The 22287-nt window shown below is 42.6% G+C and overlaps 1 protein-coding gene across 8 annotated transcripts in view; it reads right to left on the bottom strand.

Annotated features, from left to right (window-relative positions):
• Positions 1–17148: 17148 nt before the first annotated feature.
• LOC140398473 (MAGUK p55 subfamily member 2-like) overlaps positions 17149–22287 on the bottom strand; it is an 841369-nt gene continuing 836230 nt past the window's right edge. For all 8 annotated transcript variants that reach the window (XM_072487192.1, XM_072487190.1, XM_072487191.1 and 5 more), the window contains one exon: positions 17149–20527. In XM_072487192.1, coding sequence (XP_072343293.1) covers positions 20351–20527 — 177 coding nt within the window. In that variant the 3' untranslated portion in view covers positions 17149–20350. The remainder of the gene's footprint in view (positions 20528–22287) is intronic.

Below are 22287 nucleotides of genomic sequence, written 5' to 3'. Positions count from 1 at the left end.
TGATCTATCTTTATCTTAAAAACATTTAATGAAGGAGCCTCAACTGCTTCACTGGGCAAGGAATTCCATAGATTCACAACCCTTTGGGTGAAGAAGTTCCTCCTAAAATCAGTCCTAAATCTACTTCCCCTAATTTTGAGGCTATGCCGCCTTTCTTCTGCTTTCACCCGCCAGTGGAAACAACCTGCCCGCATCTCTCCGGTCTATTCCCTTCATAATTTTATATGTTTCGATAAGATCCCCCCGCATCCTTCTAAATTCCAATGAGCACAGTCCCAGTCTACTCAACCTCTCCTCGTAATCCAACCCCCTCAACGCTGGGATTAACCGAGTGAATCTCCTCTGCACACCCTCCAGCACCAGTACGTCTTTTCTCAGGTAAGGAGACCAAAACTGAACACAATATTCCAGGTGTGGCCTCACTAACACCTTATACAATTGCAGCATAACCTCCCTAGTCTTAAACTCCATCCCTCTAGCAATGAAGGACAAAATTCCATTTGCCTTCTTAATTGGGCAGCACGGTAGCATTGTGGATAGCACAATTGCTTCACAGCTCCAGGGTCCCAGGTTCGATTCCGGCTTGGGTCACTGTCTGTGCGGAGTCTCCACATCCTCCCCGTGTGTGCGTGGGTTTCCTCCGGGTGCTCCGGTTTCCTCCCACAGTCCAAAGATGTGCAGGTTAGGTGGATTGGCCATGATAAATTGCCCTTCGTGTCCAAAATTGCCCTTAGTGTTGGGTGGGGTTACTGGGTTATGGGGATAGGGTGGAGGTGTTGACCTTGGGTAAGATGATCTTTCCAAGAGCTGGTGCAGACTCGATGGGCTGAATTGCCTCCCTCTGCACTGTAAATTCTATGATAATCATCTGTTGCACCTACAAACCAACATTTTGAGACTCATGCACTAGCGCGCCCAGGTCTCTCTGCACAGAAGCATGTTTTATTATTTTATCATTTAAATAATAATCCCTTTTGCTGTTATTCCTACCAAAATGGATAACCTCACATTTGTCAACATTGTATTCCACCTGCCAGAGCCTAGCCCATTCATTTAACGTATCCAAATCCCTCTGCAGACTTCCGGTATCCTCTGCACTTTTTGCTTTACCACTCATCTTAGTGCCGTCTGCAAACTTGGACACATTGCACTTGGTCCCCATCTTGGTCCAAATCATCTATGTAAATTGTGAACAATTGTGGGCCCAACATTGATCCCTGAGGGACACCATTAGCTACTGATTGCCAACCAGAGAAACACCCATTAATCCCCACTCTTTGCTTTCTATTAATTAACCAATCCTCTATCCATGCTACTACTTTACCCTTAATGCCATGCATCTTTATCTTATGCAGCAACCTTTTGTGTGACACCTTGTCAAAAGCTTTCTGGAAATCCAGATATACCATATCCATTGACTCCCCGTTATCTACCGCACTGGTAATGTCCTTAAAAATTCCACTAAATTAGTTAGGCACGACCTGCCCTTTATGAACCCATGCTGCGTCTGCCCAATGGGACAATTTCCATCCAGATGCCTCACTATGCCTGTAGCCATCTGGGCTGGCTACTTTTAGAACACAAAATGGACACTCACAGAGACTATAGGGAAATGTGGACAATACTAAGCAACAAGCAGGCACAGAGCCTGAATGTATATTTGGGAAGCAGTCAGCAGACGGAATCGAAACTCTAGGGTTGATTAACATATTGATGGCCCATCTCCGAGGAACAAAGGACTAATACTCAGGTAGCTGATACTGTCGCAGACATCCCAGGGCCAGTACCCCAACCGAAAGAGACAAACAAAGCAAGGCCAACGGCCACCTAAGACACGCCCAGTCATCAGGGCACCCCCGCCCCTTTATTGTTTAGATCGATGACAATGATCAAGAAGCTGCCCAATTAATTGGGACCAAGTTTAAGGCCCGCCTAAAAGCGCGCAAAGCCCTCCAAGTATAAGAAGGAACCCCCGACCAAGATTCAGTCTATTGGATTCGGCTCTCAAGTGGAGAGACCAATCACCAGCATCACCAGAAGCAAGTAAGTTCAAGGTCAACGCTCGCTACCAGACGGACGACCTTAGCTGTACTCCTGTTAGCTCTTTGAACCCAACAGTCTCAGATCCAAACAACGGCCATTGTTCCTCTGACTAAGTGGGCACCCGAAGTTAAGTATAGGTGTTAGTGATAGAGATATATTAGTTTGTAGTATTATCGTGCATGAGTAGGTCTTACTGTGTCTAAATAAATAGTATTGACTTTGAACTAACTAACTGGTGTATTGGCTCTTTGATCGGTATTCGAGTTGAACCTTGTGGTGGTATCGAGAGATACCTGGCGACTCTGAAAGTTTACACATAATTAGGATTAAGAAAGGCGACCATATTGACTGCCATATTTATAACCAAATAAATATAGCAACATTTCTTCCTTGATGATAGACTCCAGCATCTTCCCGACTACCGAAATTAAGCTAACTGGCCTATAATTAGCCGCTTTCTGCCTACCTCCTTTTTAAAACAGTGGTGTCATGTTTGCTAATTTCCAATCTGCCGGGACCACCCCAGAGTCCAGTGAATTTTGGTAAATTTTGGCAATGGAAATTTGCAATTTCCCTAGCCATCTCTTTTAGGACTCTGGGATGCATTCCATCAGGGCCAGGAGACTTGCCTACCTTTAGCTGCATTAGCTTGCCCATCACTACCTCTTTAGTGATAATAATCATCTCAAGGTCCTCACCTGTCATAGCCTCATTTCCATCAGTCACTGGCATTTTATTTGTGTCTTCCACTGTGAAGACCGACCCAAAAAACCTGTTCAGTTCCTCAGCCATTTCCTCATCTCCCATTATTAAATCGCCCTTCTCATCCTCTAAAGGACCAATATTTACCTTAGCCACTCTTTTTTGTTTTATATATTTGTAGAAACGTTTACTATCTGTTTTTATATTCTGAGCAAGTTTACTCTCATAATCTATCTTACTCTTCTTTCTAGCATTTTTAGTAGCTTTCTCTTGCCCCCTAAAGATTTCCCAGTCCTCTAGTCTCCGACTAATCTTTGACACTTTGTATGCTTTCTCCTTCAATTTCATACTCTCCCTTATTTCCTTAGATATCCACGGTCCTTCCTTTTTGTTGGTGTAAACCTTTTCTGAGCACTGTGATAAATCGCTTGGAAGGACCTCCACTGTTCCTCAACTGTTTCACCATAAAAACTTTGCTCCCAGTCTACCTAAGCTAGCTCTTCTCCCATCCCATTGTAATCTCCTTTGTTTAAACACAAAACACTTGTGTTTGATTTTACCTTCTCACCCTCCATCTGTATTTTAAATTCCACCATATTGTGATCGCTCCTTCCGAGAGGATCCCTAACTATGAGATGATTAATCAATCGTGTCTCATTACACAGGACCAGATCTAGGACCGCTTGTTCCCTCGTAGATTCCATTACATACTGTTCTAGGAAACTATCGCGGATACATTCTATAAACTCCTCCTCAAGGCTGCCTTGACCGACCTGGTTAAACCAATCAACATGTAGATTAAAATCCCCCATGATAACTGCTGTACCATTTCTACATGCATCCGTTATTTCTTTGTTTATTGCCTGCCCCACCATAATGTTACTATTTGGTGGCCTATAGACTACTCATATCAGTGACTTTTTAGCCTTACTATTCCTGATTTCCACCCAAATCGATTCAACCTTATCCTCTATAGCACCGATGTCATCCCTTACTATTGTCCGGATATCATCATTAAATAACAGAGCTACACCACCTCCCTTACCATCCACTCTGTCCTTCCGTATAGTTTGATACCCTTGGATATTTAACTCCCAGTCGTTACCATCCTTTAACCATGTTTCAGTAATGGCCACTAAATCATAGTCATTCACGATGATTTGCGCCATCAACTCATTTACCTTATTCCGAATACTATGAGCATTCATGTAAAGTAGACTTAAGTTGGCTTTTATACCTCTGTTTTGAATCTTAACACCTTGATCAATAACCTCGTGTAAGTTATTTTTCCTCTTAACTTTTCTCCTAATTTTCCTAGTCGGTGAACCCATATCTTCATGCAACAACCTGCCGCGTCGCTTTCCATTTATGTTTTTACTTCCTGTTTTATTCCTTTTAGTATTACTGGGCCTATTCACTGAGCTCCCTTCAGTCACTGTACCTTGTTGATTTTTGATTTTTGACTATGGCTTCTCTGCCTTACACTTTCCCCCTTACTGCCTTTTGTTTCTGTCCCTGATTTACTACCTTCCGACTTCCTGCATCGGTCCCCATCTCCCTGCCACATTAGTTTAAACACTCCCCAACCGCTCTAGCAAATAGCCCCTAGGACATCAGTTCCAGTCCTGCCCAGGTGTAACCCATCCAGTCTGTACATGTCCCACCTCCCCCAGAACCGGTCCCAATGCCCCAGGAATCTGAAACCCTCTCCCTGACACCATCCCTTCAGCCACGTATTCATCCTATATATCCTGTCATTTCTACTCTGACGAGCACGTGGCACTGGTAGTAATCCTGAGATCACTACCTTTGAGGTCCGATTTCTTAACTTCCTTCCTAGCTCCCTGTATTCTGCTTTTAGGACCTCATCCCTTTATTTACCTATGTTGTTTGTACCGATGTGTACCATGACCACTGGCTGTTCACCCTCCCCCTCCAGAATGTCCTGTACCCGCTCCGAGACATCGTGACCCTAGCACCAGGGAGGCAACATACCATCCTGGAGTCTCATTTGCAGCCACAGAAACGCCTGTCTATTCCCCTTACAATTGAATCCCCTATAACTATTGCACTGTCACACTTATCACCCCTCCCCTCTGCAGCAGAACCAACCATCGTGCTACGAGTTTGGCTGTTGCTGTTTTCCCCTGAGAGGCCATTCCCCTCAACAGTATCCAAAGCGGTATATCTGTTCTGCAGGAGAATGGCCACAGGAGATTCCTGCACTACCTGCCTCACTCTCTTGCTCTATCTGGTGGTCACCCATTCCCTTCCTGCCTGCGGAGTCTGAGCCTGCGGTGTGACCACCCCTCTATACGTGCTATCCACGATACTCTCCGACTCGTGGATGCTTCACAGTGTCTCCAGCCGCCGTTCCAGCTCTGAAACTCGAGCTTCCAGGGCTTGAAACTGGAGACACTTCCTGCACGCATGCTGACCCTGGGGACTGGAACTGTCCCCAGCCTGCCACATGGAGCAAGAGGAGCAGACTGCGCCTCGGAGCTTGTTATTGAAAATATTGAAAGATGTGTCATTTGAAGCATGGAAGTCTGGCAATATATGGTCTGAGAGAAACATGAGAGGATACAGGGAAAGATCCCACAAAGGGTCAACAGCAGCTGCCAGGAGAGGATTGTAAAATGCAGATAGCCTTAGTCAAACAGGCTTAGCAAACAAAACAAACAGGATTTTTGTATGAAGCTAAAAACAATGGTTCATTGTTTATTGAAATTAACTATCTCAGTAAGCAGCTGGAAAGGAAAGGATGAGGTTCAGTTGAATTTGGTGACAATTCTAGGTGTGAAATTTTGCTAATACCAGGTAAATTAAAGAAAACTGGAGACTATCAGTCTATCAGAAACATAATTTAAAGTTAAAAATCAAAGTCAAAATTATGAGCTGAGGACATAATTGGAAAATTAAACTATAGAAATGACAGGAATTAAAAGTAACACCTCTTGAAGTCAAAGCATTTTGAACATCACAAAGGACACAATGTAATCAGATCTATGAGATGAAGTCATGTCAGATTAGATTAAGAGAATTACTTGCAGTATCAGGAAATGAGAATCTGATGGCAGAAGAAGATTTGATAAAAATAGATGCAGGTAGTAAAATTAAGATATTAAAACAATTGATAACACAGAGGAAGTTTGGGTGAAGCTACCAACTAAAACTGCAGGAAAATAATCAGTGAAGCTGTAAAATGTAAAGACAAGATTGTTCTGAATCTGGGTAAACATACAGTTGATTTAGAGAAGCATGGTGTCTGGAGCAAAATAAATTGTATCACAATTAAAACACATGACCCAATTGGTGGGAAAATAGTGAAGTGAAACCCGTTAGAGGCATTGATTGGACAGATGAAACCCGTTAGAGGCAGCGATTGGACAGATGATCAAGTTAAAATGGCATGTTTGGAACTTACCTTCATAAAAATCCGGTCGTAATCAAAATAAAGTAATTAAAGTAAATGCAGTAGCAATATCAGGAATATATCAGGGTAAGGTTTCGACCAGATTGGATCACTGAGTGAGAAAAAGAGGAGGAGTTTGAGATTCTTTGAATCTCACTCAGGGGTGCCATGACAGAAGGAGGAGGCTTAACAGGCCTTAATTGTATGACATCAATGATAAGGAAAATAAACCAGATCAAAAAGAAAAAGGAAAGAAATGATGGCAAAAGAAATCCGGAAGTCCTGGAGAGGGCACTTCTGGGGTTTCCAAACAAAAATAGAAAGTACAAATTAAAGAATAGGGCCCTCTCGACCCTTGACCTGTTCATTTAATTTTTCAGATTGAAAACAAATAAATAACAGACAAACCAGTTCACAAGAAGGAAGAGAACTAAACTCCAGAGAAGAATGTTTTAGACAGGATTGGGGTGAAACTAATGATACAATTGGGTACATATTTTAGAGAATTAAATGACAGAGCCCGGAGGAAAACTTTACGAGTTAGAAACAAATCAAAATATCAAATTATTATTGAACAGTGAAACCTCCGGTTAGACATCTCGAACTGGACATCAGCTGATGGATGATCTGCGGTCTCCACGGGGTATGTACTACGCGATGGAGTTATTAAGGGTCTCGGCAGACAGCAGCAACTGACGAGGAACCCTAACATGATAAATGACAATAGTTTAAGAATTTTTGTAGCTTGATGCCACGGTGGGAAAATGGTTACCAATGCAGCAAACAATATTGCATTGATGAACTGTAAGTTATTCAGAAAGAAATGTCATGCAAATTGGTAGGGACTGTTATGTTATGATAATGCGGGTATGTGTGCTGTTCGAGAACTTGATCAGCATTTCTAAACTGTGTGAATGTTTTGATAATGGGGGAATAGTGGTAGTTTAGTATGTTTTCTTGATTTAACTGCATAGAACATCACAAATATGTTGTTAACACACCATTAGTATGTAATGAATATGGATCCCAAAGCCACAAAGGGTTGTGTCGATATTGTACTTTATTTTTAGTATTGAAATTGTGATAACAGTTGCAAATAAGTAAAGTTGTAACACAGTCTATTTGTGTGGTTAGGTGATGAGTAATGTGTTAAGATGAGACTTAATTTTTTTTACTGTGTATTTAACAATAGGGAGAATTTATTTGGAAAGACTGACAGTTTGATGTGGTTTTGCGAATACTGTTGGCATATTATGTTGCAAATGTTGTAATGGAAAATATACACTTTCATGTTGTAAGGGAAATGATGACAGACAAAAGGGATTTGAAGGAAATTTGTCAGAAGTAAAATGCTTTGGAGGTAGTGGAACACACGGATATAGCTACTGGGTTACCTTCCTGAGTGGCTGCAGCTATGGTTCATGGGAATTGGACTTGAGGAAAGAACGAAAAAAGACTCTTATCGACACTGGTCTGTGATATGGATACATTTACGAATTGATTTTGGTGCACAATTTAAAATCACAACATGTACATACAAATGAGAAAGATCGGGGATAAGTGTTAGTCAGGACAATTAGATGGGGGGATAATTGACTAAATGTTATAGTTATGTTTCAAATGTCAAGACAGGGTGTTATTGAAAATATGGAAAGATGTGTCATTTGAAACATGGAAGTCTGGCAATATCTGGTCTGAGAGAAACATGAGAGGATACAGGGAAAGATCCCACAAAAGGTTAACAGCAGCTGCCAGGAGAGGATTGTAAAATGCAGATAGCCTTAGTCAAACAGGCTTAGCAAACAAAACAAACAGAATTTTTGTATGAAGCTAAAAACAATGGTTCATTGTTTATTGAAATTAACTATCTCAGTAAGCAGCTGGAAAGGAAAGGATGAGGTTCAGTTGAATTTGGTGACAATTCTAGGTGTGAAATTTTGCTAATACCAGGTAAATTAAAGAAAACTGGAGACTATCAGTCTACGAGAAACATAATTTAAAGCTAAAATCAAAGTCAAAATTATGAGCTGAGGACACAATTGGAAAATAAAACTATAGAAATGACAGGAATTAAAAGTAACACCTCTTGAAGTCAAAGCATTTTGAACATCACAAAGGACACAATGTAATCAGATCTATGAGATGAAGTCATGTCAAAATGAATACTTAGTTGTCTTAGAATGTTTAGATCAAAGATATTTTTTACAATCAAAGTGAAAAAAGTTACTTTACAATAAAGTCATAAAAACTTAATAACTGTTAGAAAGAGAATATAAACCCAGAGACCAGAGCAGGAACTACCAGAACTCAGGGAGAAGCAGAGAGACGGAGAAGCAGAGAAGGAACAAGCAGCTCAGAGTCAGATTACAGTCAGCTCGGCCATGGGAAAGGGACAGGGCATAGCAGCCGAGCTAAAATAGCTAATACATCTAAGGAAGACTAGAATTTAAAGAGTAGGCAGAGTCAGCTCAGAGTCAGCTCAGAGACAGCCAGCAGAGCCAGCTCTCATAGCTCAGTACATGGGATCGACAAGACATAGCAACCGAGCTCACCAGCGAATACATCTAAAGAAGACCAGATTTTATAAAGAAGATTGATTGTCAAGTTGGGCCTGAAGGTCCCTTCATCCAACCAGAAGGATCCAGAAGCAAGATCTTTTTACTTTTCTGTAAAGACAGTGATTGCAGCTTTTAAAAGAAAAAAATATAATAATAAAATAACTTAAAAGTTTAACCTGAAATAGTGGTTATTCCAAAGTCTACTTTACTTACTTAGCAATGCGGGACCCAGGATCGATGCTACTGAGTGGTAAGTAGATACAATCTTCGGTGAAGGTATGGGTTATACTCGGGGATAACTTGAAAATATAGTTTGACCTGATTAGCACCCACCGAATCCTGCATCGGAGTCAGAGAGTGAGAATCCCTGTTCACCATTTAGAATGACGGACCTTTTAGGTATAGGGGGCTTCAAAGAATAGTGGTGAGTTTTCAACAACAAGCTGTCCTGCCATGAATTATTTCTTTGAATTAAACCTTTGAAATTAAACTTTAGAAAGATGTTTTGTGTCAGATTAAATCCAATCCCCGTGTACTATTTAATTAGATTTTTTTTTTAAAACTGAGTATTTATCCCTCTTGATCTGACAACAAATTAAAAATAGTTATTTCATTGAAATTAAAAGTTATTTAAATCAAATTTAAAATATTAATTTAAATCAACCCAAAATAGTTATTTAAGTCAAATTAAAAATTGAAAAAATTGTAATCCAAATCAACTTAAAAATGGTAATCTATGTCAAATCAAAACTAGTATTTAAATCAGAAACTCCAGATATTCAAATTTAGCCCAGTCTGACTTTCAGCCAATCAGGTTACAGTCTTCTGTGACGTCACATTACCGTATTTTTTCAATTTTGAAACAAACAGCTGTCTTACCCGAGAGTGCCCTTTACTGAAGTCTCACCCTCTCTCTCTCCGTGCTCTTGACTGAAGTCTCACCCTCTCTCTCTCCCTGCTCTTTACTGAAGTCTCGCCCTCTCTCTCGCCGTGCTCTTTACTGAAGTCTCGCCCTCTCTCTCACCGCGCTCTTTACTGAAGTCTCGCCCTCTTTCTCTCCGCGCTCTTTACTGAAGTCTCGCCCTCTCTCTCTCCGCGCTCTTTACTGACGTCTTGCCCTCTCACTCGCTGCTCTCTTTGCTGAAGTCTCGCCCTCTCTCTCACCGCGCTCTTTACTGAAGTCTCGCCCTCTCACTCGCTGCTCTCTTTGCTGAAGTCTCGCCCTCTCTCTCACCGCGCTCTTTACTGAAGTCTCGCTCTCTCTCTCTCTCCGCGCTCTTTACTGAAGTAAAGCCCCAGGTGAGCCAGCAGTCAGAGTTGAGTCCCAGCCTGATGCTGAGTCTATTGGAAGAGGTAATCCCGGAGCTGATCAAGATGATAGGGAGCGGTCAGGACATTCATGGGGAGATGTCAGCAACACTCCAGCAGATCCATGGTCGAATTGAGGAGCCCCACAGGTTACGGCACAGGAGATGTCACTGGCAATGTGTGGCACCGAGGCCGACACTGCGAGGGTGGCAATTGCAGTGGACAGCCTGGTGCATGATGTCTGCACCATTAGTGAAGGTGTCCAAGGCGTTGCGAAGTCGGTGATGGCCATGGCTGAGGGTCCCGACAGAATATCTACCTCACTGGGGGCTGTGACCCAGTACCAGGCTGATCTTGATGAGGTTCTGCAAGACATGTCCCGCTCTCAAATGGGAGTGGCCAAGGCGATGTGGAGCTTGTCCCAGTCACACATGGGCATCGCCAAGGCGCTGTCGAGCATGTCCCAGTCACTGAGGAGCATCGCCGAAGGCAACGACACGATGGTGCAGACCATGGGGAGCCGCCAGGGCTGGCAGAGCCAGATGATTCAGGGGCAGCTGGGACTTGAACCAGCTGCCCCTCCGGCCCGAGGTGAACCTCAGGGCCCTATGGGCACTGACCGGGAGGAGGGGCCACTGAGTGCCAACACTGGACCCTTCCCAGGGAGTGGTGACGGTGGCCAGCAGCTCCCCGAATTCCACCCCTCTGATGAGGCCACGTCTTGCAGCCAGCACCCAGAACAGCGCGGCCGGCTATGCATGTGCCGCCAAAAGTGAGCTGGGCCCTCTGGCCTCCGAGCCCCCAGAAGACGCCTGCCCCGAGACCAAAGGCCACGGGGTGAGGTAAGCAGCTGGCTGTCTCCACCTCTGCTGTGCGTCCTGGGGATCCACCTAAAAGTTGCAGTAGAACTAGGAAGGCGAAGCACATTGGGGGGCACTGAAGACAACGGGGGATGAGGTTAGTTAGGAGCTGAAGGGGGGGGGGGGGAGGGGGCGGCACCATAGGCAGAGTGGGGAATTGTTACACATAATTGACCCCCATATGCACAATTAGTATGATGCCTCTGTCACTTTCTCCCACAATGTGAGCCAACCTCCGAACCCTTGGCCCATCTCACCAGGCGTCCCCCCCTCCCCGTGGGACTCACCCACCCTCTGGCCATGGAGATGTCCCCAGAGCTGTGTCCCATACCTGGGTGTTCGAATGTTTGTTGCTGCATGTGTGGTGTTTCCTCCCGCAGTGTCCAGGCATCGCTGTTTGATTGGGATGCTAGGCAATGACTTCCACATGCTACATGGTCCGCCCACCCATGGGAATCCCCTTGGGTTGTGTGAAGTGCTCACTTAACCACAATTGACAATTACCTATCCGCAAAAGCCTTCAGCCGCACAGCCAGAGGCGTCGGCATTCTGTGAGGGTTACGGATGGTTGGTGGGGTAGACAGGCAGGGACAAGGGTTGCCCCAGAATGGGTACACCGAATCCAGGGTTGGCATGGTGGTGCCGTACATGTTTGCCCCCTCCAGCGCCTCTCCACCACACTCCCATGGAAGCCCACCCCTGCCGGGGGTTCACCCACCCTCCAGCCAGGCACTGAGGTGGCAAGCCAGCGCCCCCGGGCTCCTTGCCTGTGAGCAAAGATGGCTACTCCCCTCCTCGGCTTCCCACAGAAGCCCTTCCACCCGGTTCACGTTTTTAAAAAGGAATACTAATCGGGACCACTTGATGGGGAAGCTGCTGAATGACAGGAGGCTGTTGGATATGGGGTGCCTCCCGTTAATTGTATGGAAATTGGGCTGAAGTGGTGATAATTGGTTTCTCGCCACACTACGGCAAGATCTCGATTTCGCCTCTGGGAGTGGCCCAGTTGCATCGCAAACTGTTTGGAGCCTGGCACGATTCTCATTTTTGGCCTCTCCCACTATTCACCGGCCATGTTTTGCTCAAACGAGACCGGAGAATCGTGCCCACTGAGTCCAATACTCTTAGCCACGGCTTGGGAAATGCGTTCCAATTAGTGGCCCTACACCTGGTTTGTGAAGGGGAAATGGTCAGGGATCTCCATCAGTAATTTGGAAGTGTATGGACATCAGGAGAGCACAGGATGTGTTTCAGCTGTAATTCCTCCCACTGTAAACGTCCCACACTTTAATTATTAATGACTTGAGGTACTGAAAGGCAGCCACTTGCCAGTTCACCATTTCCTTCACAAATACCAACTAATGGATGATAGAACAAGTGACTTAAGCACACAAAGGTTTTGGCAATAACAACTTTGTTTTAATTCTTTTAAAATTAGAAATACACAAGTATTTCACAAAGTAAGAATATAATGGTCCTTCTGTACAAGAATGGAACTCTGTAAACTTCATTAATAAATCAATTAAACCTACTTTCAACTCCTGTACGTAACACATGAATAGACCTGGAAATATCAGAGAAGTATTGCGCGACAACAGTAATATTGCAGTTTAAACAGTGATCATTCAAGATATACTCCGAACATATGAAGAAAAAACTGATTATAGATAAAGAACAGTAATTTTACAGACGTGGATTTTCGTTCATTTTGAAGAAAGGTAAACTATTGCTTCGCGAGCACAGCATGTGACATTATTTACTATTAATAGGGTATAATACTGTATATTCACACACAATATGCCTTTTCATTCCTACAATGCAAATGTTTGACCAATTTATTAATTTAGAAAAAGCTGCAACCAAAAATACTGTCCACAATTTGTTGGATACATGAATACAAAAAGTAATCACAGTATAAACTAAACATGCACTGAATCACTTGCGTTATAAGACAAATTACATCTTGTTGCTACTAAGAAAAATATTCTGACTTACTTCTGTTTGTAAAGATAAAATCTAGACCAGAATACAAATAATCTCAATGTGCACATCATACAGAAAGTTCTCCACTGTTCGGAGCAGGCAGAAAGTTTTAAAGGAAGATGAAAGATAGTATACAATTGTCGTGTATGTTTAAAAAAAAGTAATCAGAAATACACATCTCAAATATGATTTCTATTCTTAAAATCATTTTTAAACTGCAAATTGTATTTAGGCAAAGATAAGGTAAATCAAAGATTTAGGCAAAGTAAAATAAATGGTCACACGTTTTTTTCAAATGCACTGAACTGACAAACTGTCTAACTTGGCTTTACTTGAATATTTGTGATACTTTGAAGTGAAACATTGGGCTGGATTCTCCGGTTCCGCCAGCGCCGTGTTTCTCGGTGGCGTGCCGTTCGCTGGCGGTGGGATGCTCTACTCCCGCCGCTTGTCAATGGGATTTCCCATTGAAGCCACCCCACGCTGCCGGGAAACCCACAGGCGGGGGTGCGCTGTCGGCGCAAACAGGGAATTGCAACGGCCAGAGAATTCCGGCTCTTATTTACGAAGAGAAAATGGAATTACTGGTTTTATGAGTATCAAGCCAAGAAACCCCAGATCCATTTTATTCTGATATTGCAACCAGCAAGGACAGAAGTATACTGGTCTTGTACTTAAATAACTCTTACTAAGCTTCAAGTGTGAATGCTAAACTTTGGAATTTTGTATTTGTTCTAATCCAGATGTACGCAGTATCAAATAATAAAAGACAAAGATGTGCAGGATACATACTTGTGACTGTGTTGTGATGTTCACATTTCAGGTATGTAACACAGACTCAAAAATAGCAAATGCTTCATCTGCGAATCAGTTGCGAGATCCCTTGCAACAACTGAAAACTGCAGTAAAGTATCAGCACCATACTCTACCTTCATTGTGGAAGGTTGTACGTTCAGTAATAACTTGTGGGTATACTTAAAACATGAATGGTAAATACAATTCTCTACTTATCTCACACACTGCTCATTGGGGACCTTACTGCTGTGTCACATATTCAAATGATGGCTCAATCGCCATTAATGCGAGTAACGTTAAATTTTCCATCATAGACAACTACATTCAGAAGTTTGTGATATAGTCCTCTGAACCATTGACTAAAACAACCAGTCATTAATTGATGAGTCTAAATTCACCAGAGGGATTGAGTGAAACGCACAGACTTTTTGCTCCTCAGAATCTAAATTTAAAAGTCATCAATGTGAAAGTTTTCAAAATTTTGTGTGTCCCAATTAAACAAACGCGGCGGTCATGAGAGCGGTTTATGCAGTTGTCATCAGGAAGCAATATTGCTCAAGATGCTGTTTTATATTTTTGGTTCTTGTTCCGGTTCAACCAGTCGATCAGTCTGATCCTTGTGGACAAAGCACAACAATCTCTCAATAACTCCATGAATTTCCCATTCTGTAGAAACAAAATCAGACTCAAAGGGAGATAGTTTGCGGAACAGGAAAAAATAATAGAAAAAAACGTCTGGAACACATGTCGATATGAATGAAGGAGGAGGTTTTTTTAAATGGGTAATAATTGGGAAGGAAATCTACTACCCTTCTTTCTGTCAACTGCTATCTACAGAGACAAGAGGTATAATGTAAGGCACATTCACCAATGTTATATTTCTACTTCTGCTGCTACTTTGGCTGTATCAGCATCACAGACTAAAATTCTTATTCCGTCAACATTTCTGAATGTGTTTCACAATGTGATAATGACCTGTTAGTCTGATTGAGAGGTAGAAATTGATGAGGAGACCAGACATAACTCCCTGTTCTTCTTCACAATGGTGCTGTAGCATTTTACGCATCCACCCGCGCAAGTAGATGGGACGACAGTTTAAACATCTCATCCGAAAAGATGGCACCACTAACCATGCACTGCACTTGATTATATTTGCTCAAGCGCTGCTATTTGACTAATGGGGCAGTGCAACTTTCAACTGGATCATTTGGTAATCATCAGAATAGTGATTCTTCACTTGAAAATTCATCTTCACCTATCCGCCCAGCTAAAGCCAATGGTAGTGCCCCTATTACTGACACTGATGCGGAGATGCCGGCATTGGACTGGGGTAGGCACAGTAAGAAGTCTTACAATAGCAGGTTAAAGTTCAACAGGTTTATTTGGAATCACTACCTTTCGGAGTGTAGCTCCTTCAACAGGTGGGTGGGTGAAGTTCAGAAAGCTCGCGAATCCAAATAAACCTGTTGGACTTTAACCTGGTGTTGTAAGACTTCTTACTATTATTAACTTAACTGAGAACAACACAGACTAGGACTCACACTTGGGACATTGTGGTTTAAGAGCTTTGGCTACGTGCTGCCATTTCCAACTAATGAATTGAGGATTCTCAGAGTGGACATTCTTCTGGATAAGCGCACAGGCTCTCTCACAGAAAGCTGGAAGAGAGGCAAACTGATAGGTTATACAGGTTATACAGAAAGGATTTGGTTGATGGATAACAACTATAGGAAGGATTCCATGAGTTTTTATGTTCCCATCAGGCAGATACATTCCTCAGGATTGCGCTTGGGAAATTGCAGACGAGCAACATGTGAACTTCCATCTATTCACTTTAATCGATGGAGAATCTTCCAATTCACACCAGTGATTTTCGGAGTACTGTGTCCTGCGAGAAGGGCCAGGCCTCAAAATCACCAGCTGGGGTTGCTGTATAACGGGGATAGGTTCGAAGTGTGGGGTTAAGTGGGGTGCTCTTTCCAAGGGCCAGTGCAGGCTCGATGGGCCGAATGGTCTCCTTCTGCACTGTAAATTCTACACATCTCATCAGTATTCAGAAAACAGATTTGTTGGTCCACACTGCAAGGGTATTGAATTCTTTGCTGTTTTTATTGTAGTCAGAACACCCAAAGTTGATTGAGAGACATGAAATAGTTCTTCTAAGATAATTTGTGTGAAATCTACATAGGCAAGAAAACAAATTGGTGAATAAAGCCAACATAATTCCAGCAGAGGACTGATTACATACTTAGATATGGAGATAATTAGCAACTGCAGTGTTTAACGCACCTCACACATTGATTTATGGATAGATCATAACTGAACAGGACTTGGGAAGTGTTTTACCCAGGAGTTGCTTATCAATGTGAACAAAAATACACTTAATGTTGTATAGTGCCATTGTTGAAAGGATTGTGTTTTCCGATGGCGCAGAGGCCAGAGACCGATTTAATATTCTAAAAACATACACCAGCAATAATCAAATCTATTGAGTTAACTTATCTGTTCTTACCACTGTTTCCAAGATGGTCATGTTAAAGTGTCTCACCATGCACATAGAACATACAGTGCAGAGGGAGGCCATTTGGCCCATCGAGTCTGCAATGACCCACTTAGGCCCTCACTTCCACCCTATCCCCATAACCCAATAACCCCTCCTAACCTTTGTGGTCACTAAGGGCAATTTCTCATGGCCAATCCACCTAACCTGCACACCTTTGGACTGTGGGAGGAAACCGGAGCACCCGGAGGAAACCCACGCAAACAATGGGAGAACGTGCAGACTCCGCACAGACAGTGACCCAGCGGGGAATCGAACCTGGGACCCTGGCGCTATGAAGCCACAGTGCTATCCACTTGTGCTACCATGCTGCCCCCTATAAGATAGATCTAGAGATTTGTAAATACAAACTGCTTCAATTATAAAACCAGTTGGTTAATAATGTCAATTGGAAATATGGTCACTCATAATTAATTTCCATTCACAGGAAGTATTTGGATACCTGCTTCAACCTGATTGTAGGATGATAGAAATGTTCTGTTTATTCTAAACAAATACTTGTCAAGAATCTGAATTTTTGTAGTTTATTTTATATAGGAAAATGCAGGTCTTTGAGGTGCTGAGCTAAAGCAGGAAATAGGAGCAGGATGGATGTGAAGTGAGATCAAAGAGGAAGTTCTTTATAGAGGAGACACATGAAAAAGTAAGAGCAACTTAAGGCAGGGTAGGGAACTAGGCAACTGTAGTCATGGGAGCCAATGGTGGAGTTAACAATATTGCTGGTGGTAGAGGGAAGTTGGGGATTTCTGAATCACATGAGGTCAGAGGCAGGGGAAAAGAGGAAAATAATTCTAGTATATGCAACGACACTTGGGCACCCGATGTCATATTTATAGCCATTAAGTTTTGGAAAGGTGAATGAAACAAATTTCACTCTCTCAAAATCTGTAGTTTTAAACACAAACAGACTCCTATACACAGTGGGAGGCTTAAATTGCTCTATTTTCTCAATGTCACGTACAGCAGAAGATTCTCGATATGTACTAATTACAGTGAAACTAGAAAGACGTTTGCAAAGAATACATTTACAATTTTGCCTTAAAATACTGTGCAAAGGGGTTCTGGTGTTTACGTTCGTGCCAAATTGACAACATCCAGACTTAACGGTTCTGAAGATGCCAGGACATGTTTTTTTTAAACTTTCGCTTTTGAGGAGCACAGGAATGTACGCAGGATTAGAAGACACTATCGCAGTTCGTTTGGTTGGTGATGAATCCTGGTGGGTTTGTAATGTATGCAGTCAAGCAAGTTACAAAGTAATCCTATGTTGCGCAGCAGAGCTGTTTAAAGGCAAAACCAAGTATGACTTGAATCAACCCCCTTCTATAAGGGAGTTTGTAGGTCACAGTTTTGCTTTGTGATTTCTTGAACTTTAAATTAACACTGACGAAGCACATATTACTGCCTGAGAATGATCACAACTTTTTACAATTCTATTTATCGACAAGGATTCGTCTTCGATCAGCAAAACATGATTCGGTAAAGTTCCAAGTAAAACATTGGCTTTGCAAATCTATACATATATTGGTTTCTGCTAAATTTAACCGACGACAATCGTACACTTATAGCAATTGTATACTATTCATCTGTTTCTTTCAAAGTAAATCTATAATTGAATCTTTTTTTACATTGATAATTCCTTCACGTTACATATATAGATATTTTTAAAATTTGTTACAAAGTTAAAAATACAATAAAAAACAACATTTTTAAAGTCTCCCTTCCCAGGGATTTATTTTTAAAAAATGATCTTCAATATATTAACTGAACAATGATCGAGGGTGGGTCTGATTTTAATCACTAGAAGCAATATCTTTTTACAATTGGCTAGCACTGGAAATACAGCATAAAACAAAATCTACTGAACATGTCTAGATACTTAAGTATGAGCAATACTCTCTGCAATCCATCAATTATATGAGATGAATTGCCCAGCCACATGCTGAAATTCTTCTGGTTAATTTTGGTTAATAAAAAAAGCACAACGTTTTCTGGGGTTGTCTACTCATTTTTACTCTTGCGACAAAATAATTGACTGGAGGGATTTTATTCCTGAATTTGTTGACTGATTGCGGACTAATGTGTATGAAATAAAGAGGTACAAGGGGTTAATGTAAATAAACTGAGAGTTTCTATGGATGGATTCAATGAAATAAACAGGATATCTCTATATGGCATATTCATACAAATATTAAACACGACTGTGGTGAAAATATACTCCATTAATACTAAGTGAAATGCGTAGTTTAGAAATGTGCATTAATTATTTGTCAGGGCAGGGTTCTGCTTGTCCATTCGCCAGCAAAGAAGATAGGTGTTCTCGCTTGTAAGTGTTATACCTCAATTTCACTTCAGTTTTGTTTTTATAAATTTAGACTACCCAATTCTTTTTTTTTCCAATTAAGGGGCAATTTAGTGTGGCCAATCCATCTATACCCTGCACATCTTTGGGTTGTGGGGGTGAGACGCACGCGGACACGGGGAGAATCTGCAATCCCCACACGGACAGTGACCCGGGACCGGGATCGAACCCGTGTCCTCGGAGCCTTAAGGCAGCTGTGCTAACCACTGTGCCGCCCCCAATTTCACTTCAGTTTTAATTTATTGGGAAGCAGCGAGAGAAAGTTTGGTACATGGCTAATCTTCCTCCATGAAGATTTGGCTTGTAATTTCAGCCAGAGTCAATGGTATGAATTAAAACTCTACGACGACCGCAGTTAAAATTGATGAACAGCGTACTTATCTAGGGCACCATCCCACATCTTTACAGCTCTGAGATTGACAAAGGCAATGCAAAGTTGAATATTTTAGTTTAGGCATAGCCACACAGTACAAATTATACCTAAATTAGAAAATGTTTTTTTTTAAAAACCATAAAATTTATCATTGATGGGACAGGGGGTGGTATGAAGAACCTCTATATGTTTTAGCAGTAAGCTGAAACACAGCTCTCCATTCTAAGAAGGCTCCATTAGAACTTTTTGCTAGTTTTTAAAATATAGTCCAAGTGAGCCAATGAAAAGAGATACTGTCCTGTAGCAGACCCTGTTATTAGTGAATGTTAGTTCAAATCTGACTGAAAAAGTCCTGGAGAATAAGAGTTGTGGATTAAAAATTCCCAATGCTAGTACCAGAACAATACAGTGATGTCCAATTTAAGAAATACATTGTCACAAATGGGGCGAAATCTGGGATGAAACCATGCCTTGCAGTATTGTCACATGAACATGTCAATGTACAAAATTCCTTCTCGGCGATTTAATTAAGACATGCTCATATTTGTAATTGTTTACTGCCTTTGACACAGTAAAGAAATGGGATTTATATAATAGTTAAGGTTTTATCTTTGAATATTGCACAATTCTAAATAGATGTCATGCACGGTTATTGCATGAAGATCAAGATTTCAGTACCTAGCAGCCAAGTGCAAATCAGTACAACGGAACCACATTTTAACCACATTTGATCATTGTGTCGATCAACACAAATGAGCCCATTATTATTTTCCTTTATAAGGAACAATTTGTTCGTTTTCCTGGTGAAATTCAATAAAGAATAAGAGAAATCTCCGTTTCCTCGTGATTTTAAAGGGAGGGAGTCTCCGGCCACCCAACCGCATGTTTCTTGGCGGCGTGCCGTTTGCTGGCGGGATTCCCTGTTCCCGTTGCTGTCAGTGGGGATCCCCATTGAAGCCACCCCCACGCTGCCGGAAAGCCCGGGGGGGGGGGGGCGGCGCGGTGGTGCGCACTACTGGGGCGAAAGCAGGGAATCCCGCCGCTGGGAAACTGCCGGAAAATACTGGCCATTATTTGATACTTATTGGAGTTAAGAGGATCCAGCAAGATTTTCCACTGGCCTAGTAATAAGGTCTTATAATTGCCTGATCACTGTATTGTTCATTAAATAAAAATGATGATAGCTGGAGAGCATTTCCCCATTCACTCCTTTAAAACCCTTTTTTTTAGATCATCTCCGTTGCTGATTGACATAATAAACCTACTGACGCCATGAGCTGCTGCCCCAATTATGACCAGTATAAATGGAGGTCTCTTCAATTCTGAAGGACTTTTTCTATAATGTTAATGGTGCTCTGTGTAAACCATATTCCTCTATCCTTTGGAAAGTGTTAGTAGACCCAGCTCACTGGCACCCATTGGGGCTCCGTGCCGAGTCTCTCCATAGCAGCTCTGAGTTTTTGGAAAGCTTTGTCCAGGTTATCATTCATAATGGTGTGATCGAAGTAGTGGCTGTACGCTCGCTGGATGCGGGAGCTCTCATCCACCGTTTTCTTCAGATCGGTGTCCTTGAGATAAATATAAAAGATGGGGATTTAGTTGCTATGCTGTGGAACATCAATGCTATCTGTGGAAACAAAATATTCCACACTCGGTAATGCAACAAAACCTGAAAGCATTGAAATGACACAATTCAATGATTGTGCGCAAATGTTTATTATCTGGAATCAATAGGACACACAAATAAGACAGAGAAAATTTAAATCCATTTATTAAGGGTTCCTGTTAGCAGGGGGGGGCATGGTGGTACAATGGTTAGCACTGCTGCCTTACAGCGCCAGGGACCCGGATTCAATTCCAGCCTTGGGTGACTGCCTGGAGTTTATACATTCTCCCCATGTCAGCATCAGTTTCCTCTGGGTGCTTAGCTTTTCTCCCACAGTCCAAAGATGTGCAGGTTAGGTGGACTGGCCATGATAGTGTCCAAAGGGTTAGGTGCGGTTACTGGGTTACGGGGATAGGGTGAGGGGCATGTGTCCAAATAGGGTGCTCTTTCAGATGGGCAGTGCAGACTCGATGGCCGAATGGCCTCCTTCTGCACTGTAGGGATTTTATGTGCTGCTATGACACATTATTTCCAGGACTCAGAGCAGATATTGGGTTACGGGGATCGGATGGAAGTGAGGGCTTAAATGGGTCGGTGCAGACTCGATGGGCCGAATGGCCTCCTTCTTCACTGCATGTTCTATGTTAACAGTTGGTGTTATCAGATCATAGCATTTATCAGATTTTTGACTACAAAGTAGCTTAAAATCATCACAAGATATACATTAATAAGCCAATAGTACTATTTGTTTATGCACCATTAATATATCTGACATGCTCTATGCACACATCAAGAACAAATACTCCTTCATCACAGCCAACGGCATTTTTCGGTCCCGCTGAAGTCAACAGACATTTGCCACATTCGCCCTGTAGGTGCCCATTACAACGGGGTCAGAAATGCCCAGCCATTATCACGGAGCAGCCTGTTTTCCATGGTACATATACAAACTGTCACAGTTTTAAAGGTTATGACACAACGTCCGCAGGACAAATAAACAAATTGGTTTTCTTCACCAAGTGTGCACTTCTGCGTCTTTATATTTCAGTTTTCAAATCCAACCTGTGAAAAGGACATAGATATCCACTATGTCCAATGGCTTTCGGAATGAATCTAATTCCTATATTTATTGTTAAAATTATGAAGTTTTAAAGACTGCTTTGTTTTGGGATTGTGTCTTTACTTTAGGTAAACTGAAGGGGGTCATGTGACCTGTTCTGAAGTCTGTCTGCTGGACAGACTGAGAGGGCGGAATCTTTCCAACGGATAGTGAAGGGTCAGTCCAAAAAACAGTGAATGCTGCCAGCTGCATCGGTGGGATTTCTCATGGAATGAGAAAAGTGAGTGGGGTTGATTAACTCCATCACTCTTGCGAGGTGGTGACTCTTGGAGTCGGGAATCGGCTTCAAACTGTTCGGGGCACCATCTTTAAAGGGCACCCAATGCACACTGCAGCCAAACCGCACTCCGGCCACATCTCGGAGGTCTTCAGGCTCTCCTCCCTGATAGTCATCGCTGGTAGGTCCACTCCGACCCGAACTCCGACAGGTATCACCACCAGATCCCCCCTCGTCACCGCTCCCTCCGCAACAGTCATTGCCGGCATATCCCCCAACCCCCCTCATGTCCACTCTCACCCACCCCCCCCCACCCCTCCCCCCCCCCCCCCCCGCCCACTGTGGCAGGGACCAGTGTGTCCCTCTACCAACTCCCCCTCCCCAT

Source organism: Scyliorhinus torazame, chromosome 21 (assembly GCF_047496885.1).
Source record: "Scyliorhinus torazame isolate Kashiwa2021f chromosome 21, sScyTor2.1, whole genome shotgun sequence".
Lineage (NCBI taxonomy): Eukaryota > Metazoa > Chordata > Chondrichthyes > Carcharhiniformes > Scyliorhinidae > Scyliorhinus > Scyliorhinus torazame.
The sequence above is the reverse complement of the archived record's forward strand: the minus strand, read 5'-3'. Positions and strand labels throughout refer to the sequence as shown.